Source organism: Microtus ochrogaster, chromosome 24, assembly GCF_000317375.1.
Source record: "Microtus ochrogaster isolate Prairie Vole_2 chromosome 24, MicOch1.0, whole genome shotgun sequence".
In the NCBI taxonomy this organism is placed as follows: Eukaryota; Metazoa; Chordata; class Mammalia; order Rodentia; family Cricetidae; genus Microtus; species Microtus ochrogaster.
Window position 1 is genome coordinate 32,960,788 of NC_022024.1, and position 7,653 is coordinate 32,968,440.

At 46.5% G+C, this 7,653-nt stretch overlaps 1 protein-coding gene across 1 annotated transcript in view; it reads left to right on the forward strand.

Annotated features, from left to right (window-relative positions):
- Window positions 1–5,747, forward strand: part of Dram1 (DNA damage regulated autophagy modulator 1) — a 35,636-nt gene extending 29,889 nt beyond the window's left edge. Inside the window, exons 5-7 of the mRNA XM_026784499.1 lie at window positions 1,830–1,888; window positions 3,182–3,274; window positions 3,795–5,747. Of these exons, the coding sequence (XP_026640300.1) occupies window positions 1,830–1,888; window positions 3,182–3,274; window positions 3,795–3,839 (197 nt within the window). The 3' untranslated portion in view covers window positions 3,840–5,747. The remainder of the gene's footprint in view (window positions 1–1,829; window positions 1,889–3,181; window positions 3,275–3,794) is intronic.
- Window positions 5,748–7,653: the final 1,906 nt, after the last annotated feature.

The window sequence follows — 7,653 nt, forward strand, 5'->3', positions numbered from 1 at the left end:
CCAGTGGTGAGAGTGGAGTGTTGAAGTCTCCCACTATTAGTGTGTGGGGTTTAATGTATGATTTAAGTTTTAGAAGTGCTTCTTTTACATAGGAGGGTGCCCTTGTATTTGTTCAGTATTGAGATTTTCTCTTGATGGATTTTTCCTGTAACTGATATGAAATGTCCTTCTTTCTCTCTTTTGATAGATTTTAGTGTGAAGTCTATTTTGTTAGATATTAGGATAGCTAGACTAGCTTGTTTCTTAGGTCCATTTGATTGGAAAATTTTTCCCAACCCTTTATTCTAAGGTGATGTCCATTTTTGAGGTTGAAGGGTGGTTCCTAAAAGCAAAAAAAAGAAGGAATCCGGTTTTTTTTAATCCAATCTGTTAGCCTGTGTCTCTTTATAGGTGAGTTAAATCCATTTATATTGAGATATTAATGACCAGTGATTGCTATCTTCTGTTAATTTAGTTTTTATTGTTGGTTATGTTATTTGTGTGTTTTTCCCTTCTTTTTGATTTGTTCTGTGAAATCATCAATTGTCTGCTTTTGTTGGTGCAGCCAACTTCCTTGGGTTGGAGCTTTCCTTCTAGTATTTTGTGGAGGGCTGGGTTTGTGGCTAGGTATTGGTTAAATCTGGTTTTGTCATGGACTATCTTGTTTTGTCCTATGGTGATTGAAAGTTTTGCTGGGTATAGTAGTCTGGGCTGGCATCCGTGGTCTCTTCATGTCTGCACAATGCTTGACCATGACCTTCTGGCTTTCATTGTCTCCAATGAGAAGTCAGGTGTAATTCTGGTAGATTTGCCTTTATATGTTACTTGACCTTTTTCCTTTGCAGCTCTTAATATTCTTTCTTTATTCTGTATGTTTAGTGTTTTTATTATTATATGGCAAGGGGCCTTTTTTTTTTTTGATCCAGTCCATTTGATCCAAGTAAGCTTCTTGTATCTTCATAGGGATATCGTTCTTTAGGTTGGGAAAGTTTTCTTCTATAATTTTGTTAAATAAGTTTTCTGTGCCTTTGAATTGAAATTCAAAGCACACCTCAGTGGCACACTTCCTCCAGCAAGGCCACACCCCCTACTCTTTCTAATATTATCAGAGTTCCACTCCCCGGTGACTAAGCATTCAAATCTATCAAGCCTACAGGGGTCAATTCTTATTCAAACCACCCCAGCATCCAAAAAAGTATGGCTAAGGAATAACTACATTTCCATGCTAGAATTTATTGATTTATGTGTTTCCTTTGTGGAACGGGGGACTGAACCCAAGGCCCTGTGCCTCCCCCCCCCCCCCCCCGTGTTTGCGCTCTGTGCGCTAGAACCCAGTTTGCTAGCTTTGGGAAAGGGGCTGGAGGTTGAGAATACACACGCAAACTGACACACAGACCTTTTAACACTGGTACCAAAGCCCCAAGAATGCCCCCTTTATTGTGTTCAGGGGCAGATTATATAGAGATAGCCACACCCCAGCCAAACCCACCAGAAACCACTCTCCTGCCATCAGGAACTCCTGAAGGTCTCGTGCTCAGAGCAGCTGCAGGCACTCAGATCAGGGGAAAACAAGCTGTTTACAAGAAATTCAGGATCTGGGGTCTCACTGCTCCCAGCAGCCCTGGGCTTGCCAGGAAAGTGTTCTGCAACCTGGTTGTAACTTAGCTACTGTCGTGATTGAGGGTCTGAGCTGACAAGAAATTCATATAGCTGGTTTGATTGTAGAAATATTATATTTAAATATTGTGTAATGATCGTGTTAATAGATCATTAGTAGTTAATAGTAAATAGTTAATAGTAAAAGACCTGTTTTCTTCTGCCATTTCCTTAACCATCTCCTTCTTTTCAAGTGATTGCCTGTGCTTCACTAATTTCTATAACCAAGCTGGAATGGAATCCAAAAGAAAAGGTAACCACTTATCCTTGGTACAGTTGCTGAGCCTGGGTCAGTGAGCCTGCGGCTGGTGAATCCTAGGAAGAGTCCCCGTCCTTTCTTAGAATGGGCTGGAAAACGTTGAATCAGTGTGACTTGGAATCAGCTTACTGTGTGCGCGTGAAAATTAGCTCCAAAAGACAGTATGGAAGCAAACTTAGGAACAGGAGCAATTGGCCATTTTGTACTTCTTGAGTCCAAGGCAGCTGCTGGTCTACAGACTAGGATTTGGACTCCAGAACTACGCTGGGCGGGGAAGAAGCTCCGGTGGTAGAGAACAGTGTTTGTTCATACGTGCGCACGTACACACACAGGTACACACACTGGAGGACATCATGACCGTTGAGCAACTCCGGATGTACTTCAATCCTCAGCCACTAGGTGGCAGTGTTCCACCACCAATCAAATGCAATCACCCGCTGAGCTGGGCTCAACAATGAAAAAAAAAAGATTACAAATAATAAACTAATGTAAAACTTAATAGAATCCAAAGAAATGGGATGAGCTGATGAACCACGGGCTTTGACCTTCTGTATCTCAACTGTCAGGTTCATTATCCCTCACCTCCAAGCACAGCTGAGTTCCGAGGCCCTGATTTGGGCTTCCGTCTTCCCCAAAGGGAACTTTATTCAATGGGTGTCTTGCTGCTGGCGTTTGCTGTGCAGCTGTATTTTCTTATGGTACTGAGCAGAACTGGTTGCACAATTAACACCTACAGGAGCAGAGAGACACACAAACCCAGCGGGATGCCGGGCTGGCCTGGTCTTGTCTGCATGCCCGCACTCATTCTTGGGCCATCCCTGGGAGAGCTCACAAGACCCTTCCTTATGCCCTTCGACTATGGGGTCCCCAGGGAAGGGCAACCAAATCAAATCAAGCTCTGATTTTCACTGGGGCTCAAGTGCTTGGAGGTCTCAGCTGCTCTGTGGTCCTTAATCTACCTAATTTTGAAGTCAGGTACGTTGAGTCTTCAAACAAGAAGTGAGAGCCATATAGAACTCTGGTCACGGTTGTGCGTTCCCATCAGCCCCCGGCTGGTCTCCGAGCTCTCACCGCGAGTCTTTGCCCCTGGCATTTCCTCGTGGTCACAGTCTATGTTCATTGGGCAGCTTTTTCCTCTGGTCCTGCTTCTCTCATATTTTGGGGGATTTCCTTCTGATGAGCCCGCTAGGCTAACCTCTGTTTCCTTTGGATGAGCCCGCTAGGCTAACCTGTTTCTTTCGGATGAGCCCGCTAGCCTAATCTCTGTTTCTTTGCTCTCGCTGCTAGGATTATGTGTTTCACGTAGTGAGTGCCATCTGTGAATGGATCGTGGCCTTTGGTTTTATTTTCTATTTCCTAACATTCATCCAAGATTTCCAGGTAAGCATTCATCAGCTTAAACCTTCTATGAGCCCGTGACGATTAGGATTAGTAAAAATTTAGAAAAGTTCTTGCATTTTGAAAAACATTCCCTTTTAATAATGTGCGTGTTTGGGGGAGGGCTTGTGTTGCGCACACAACTTTATTAGCTTGTTCCCAAAGGGGGATAGATCAGATTACAGCTCTAACTACTCGTAACCGGTGAAACATTGTGCTGTCTGCTGTTCGAGGCTCAAAGTCCTGTCTGTGTTCAGGTAGATCTCACTAGTTCCAAAACCCCGAAAATATGACTGTGTAAAAAACTTTGTGTTGTTGAAAAGACAAGAACTTAGCATGTTTGACCCCAGGGAACAAGTGAGTCATGGGCCAAACTGATGTACAAAGTCGGAACTCCTTTGGGGCTCAATTCAAGCGTGGCGCAATAGTGGGGTCACCTCTTAGGGGGACGAGAGCATCTGAGAATGTCATAGCTAACACGGGATTGTTTCCCTGTCTGGTGTGCTCCCCTCCCTCTCCGTAGAGCGTCACCCTGAGGATATCCACAGAGATCAACGATGACTTTTGAAAGCCTGGGCATCCTGCTCACTCAGCGAATGCCGCAGACAGTTTCTGGAAGTGGCACAGAGGACAGAGGGGCTTGGGTGTCGCCCTGATCAGGACGTATCTGTGGCACACCCGGGACTTGAATTCCATTAAGAATTTCTAGCAGTTGTTCTATTTACAAAGGTATGTTTTCCTAGAGAAAGCTCAGCAGCAATGACACTTTAGCGATATTTTTATATTTTCTAAGATACTCTTTATATGGACAAACTCATATGCAGAAAAGAAAATTTTTCCATTTTATGGAAAATAGGGGATTATTTTTGTGTAGACTCTTTAGACTTTTTATGTATGATCGGTGAAAATACACTAAGTGAAAAAATGTTAAGTTTAATACATTTTTTTAAAAAGGAGCAGCCAAATCAGGATATAGTCACTTTAAAATTTTGCTTTTTGAAAACCACAATGAGCTGCACACATTTTCATCCCAAGAGCTGTTACACAATCTAACTCATAGTGATTATATACCCTAATGGTAAAGATAGAGTTAATAAATTAATACTAAAGCACTCTGATTTTTAGTGCTTTAGACACAACGTTTTTACAGTCAAGGCTTCAAAACCCATTTACTATGCACATTCACCAAGCAGTGTAGAAGACCTCGGTCTGGAAATTCAGCCTCCCTGGCTGGTTTGCTTCCCTGACACAGCCACAGTGACAGCTCTGGGCTGCTGTTAACTGGTGGCACAGGAACTCATTCCTGGTAGGATGGGCTCAGGATGGCAGCTTAGATATCAAAACTGCCCTTCTTCTCTGTAAGCCAGTCAGCGAGAACGCAAATCCAAGACAGAGGAAGGGGGGCCTAGAAACCCAGGGGCAGGCTGGTTCAATGCCTGTGGCCGGGGTTCAGTGCACGTGATGTGGAAGGGGAGTCAGGCCCTTTCCTAAGCAAGGTCCGCAGACTCCGCCTCTTCATCCGGCTCACAACTGACTAAAGGAAAGGCCAGATGTTGTAGAGAAGACATGGCCTTGGAGGTGCCAACGAGGTCCCAAGCTCCCTATCTCAGTCTGGGAAAGTGGAGCTACCCAGGGCCTAGCAGCCCGTTTGGGCAGCCTTGGGGAGGGGACTCCTGGAGATCCAGGGGCACGTAAGTGCTGAGTCCTGCGTGGGTGAGCGCCAGCAGCCACTTCTGCCATGACGTCTTGTGTGTCCTCAAGCGTGGAGGGGTGCAAACTGCCTACCAAACGTTTGTGAGTCCGCTGTAATACAATGCCACGTTAGTCCTGGGACACAAAGACCGTGGCCTTTCGTCATCATGAAGAGAAAGGGGAGCAGGCACCTTTCCCGTGGGAACTGTGGTTGACTGAATGCATGCTGCTCTTGGCTTTGAGCAGGAACATCGGAACCTCCCAGAATGCGGGCGGCTCTCTGCCTGTTCACTGGAGACTCCAGGGCACTCACTCCTTCAGGGCGGAACATGTGCCTTAACCTAGAGTTCAACACAGTGCCTTCCGGCACACAGTCGGTGCTTAATAAATGCCCACTGAATGTATGCGCGTATGAACGAATGAACAAATCCCACAGTGACTGGGGATGTGTGAGGTCTCCGGCTTTACTTACTCTAGCTCACTAGTTATTCTGATGTTGACAGCTAGGCTGTGCTACCTAGTAACCTTGTCCATTTTGCTTTGTGTACCCTGCACACATTCCAGTTCTTTGGGCTTCATGATTCGGTGACAGCTCTCTTCTGGACAGATACCACAGCAATTGTTACACGGGCTAGACCTGTCTTGGCAAACCGAGAAGGCCCCAAATCACCCCATTCTGCAGATTCCATGCAACTTCTAACGTTATCCCCATTTTGGTGTTCTTTTTCATTTCTACAAATGTGTATTTCCTTGGAACTTCATGCCTAAGAAGGTAAAATAAAAATATTTCTTTTATTCTAGTCATTTGTCTTTGTTATAAAATGTCCCCTGGGTGCTCTGACGAATAATATTTATCTGGTTCCAGACAGTTGGGTGTTTGTTCCAAGGGTGTGGCTGGGTCTAGAGACGTGATGCGGTGGGCAAGAGCTGCCCGAACGTGAAGTCCCGAGTTCGGAACCCTAGCACCCACATAAGGGCTACGTGCCCTGGAGCCCCAGTGCTGGGAGGGGCCAGGATACAGGAGGATGGTTGTGACTGGCTGGTCAGCCGGTCAAGTTGAAGTGGTCACCGAGCAGAACTGGCGTTAGGGACTGGAGCAGCGTCTTGGTCGGTGTTTTCCCGCAGCCCCTCTTCTGGAGGGGTGAGGAGGGATTTTAGAGCCCCCAGGCCTGCCACCTATTCTGAGGAGAGGGGCTTGTCTAATAATTCCACCGGAAGCTCATATTTGAAACTTGTTGCCCTGATTGGTTAGCATGGGTCACGTGTCTGGGACGGGTTTGCTCGGATTGGTCACATGTCTACTGGGGGGGGGGTAGGGAAAAGAGCCGTTGGCATCACCCAGAATCCCTGGGTTGATGCTGGGTAAAGCTACCTTCAGAAAGCTGTAGCAACAGGCCTTGGACAGGTTGGAAAAAAAAAAAAAAGAAGAAGAAGCCCACTTACTTGAAAGCAGATCAAGCTATATAAACTATATTTACTAATAATCTTTTCAGATTAAAAAAATAAAAGTAAGCTATTTCAGTAACACATATGCCTTTTGTTAAGATCTAAGCCGTGGCTCCTATGTTTCTATCTAACCTCTGTGAAGCTGCCTAGGCTATCATCACGTTTTTCAGATAAGGAAACTAACAGAACGGTCCAGTGACCTGCGAGCAGTCTCCAGCCCCATGGCGACAGACTCCAGTCCGGGACTCTGTTTTTCCTGTCTTCTGTTCAACTGAGCCCTTTTGTTTTCCCTCTTAACACTAACAGAGGATTCCACAGAAATTGCAAATTGCAATTTTATAAACCAAATTAAGTACATCAGTGCCGAACTGTGTTTGGGTTTCCTAACATCCCTTACATGTGGCATTGTCCCATGTTCCCGTTTTTCCCCCCCTCACTTGGAGACACGCTGGTCTGGAGTTTGGGCCTGGAATGAGGAAAGGGGAGTGGGGGGGGAGATAAGTGGTCTCCGGCTCTCTCCCCCTCCCTGATTCTGGCAAGCCGGTAAGCCCAGCTGTCTCCCCACACACTCTCGGTCTGGCTCCGAGTGCCCCACATTCTCCAGCCCAGAATGTCATGCATCTGCATCATGTCGGTTGCACAAGACAGCAACCACACTGAAGCCCCGGAGGGGAAGCTGCTGGCTCCCTCTGGTCACCCCCAGCAGATCCGCGTTCTAAACTGAAGGGCAACAGAACCCCAGGCTCGTAATGGAGATGGCAGCGACCTCCGAAGTTGACGCTCAGAAAGGGCTGGAGGAGACCCCAGCAATGTGTGAAGCTGAGGCCGGGGTGCCCGGAGCTGCTGGGAAGCCTGTGGTGCAGGCTTTCCCTCTCAGGAAGCAGTTCTGTCTGCCGCCCAAGCCCCGAGCCGGCTCCACCTCTGTTCTTATCAGGAGTGGATTGTTGCTCCCCGAGCCGGCTCCACCTCTGTTCTTATCAGGAGTGGATTGTTGCTCTCCGGCGGGAATCCATTTTAGATTCATTTGTTAAAAATTGAGACAGGATCTGGTCCTGTAGGCCAGACTGGCCTGAACCCAATTTGTTAGCCAAGTCCTTGAGCTTGAAGCAGTACTCCTGTTTCAGGTACCCAAACTCAGAAATTACAGGTGTGAGCCACCAGACCCAGCTCAAGACACATTTGACATTTTACCTGTAAGACTTCCGACACAATTAATCCGGGGTTCTACCAATGACAGTTCTTTT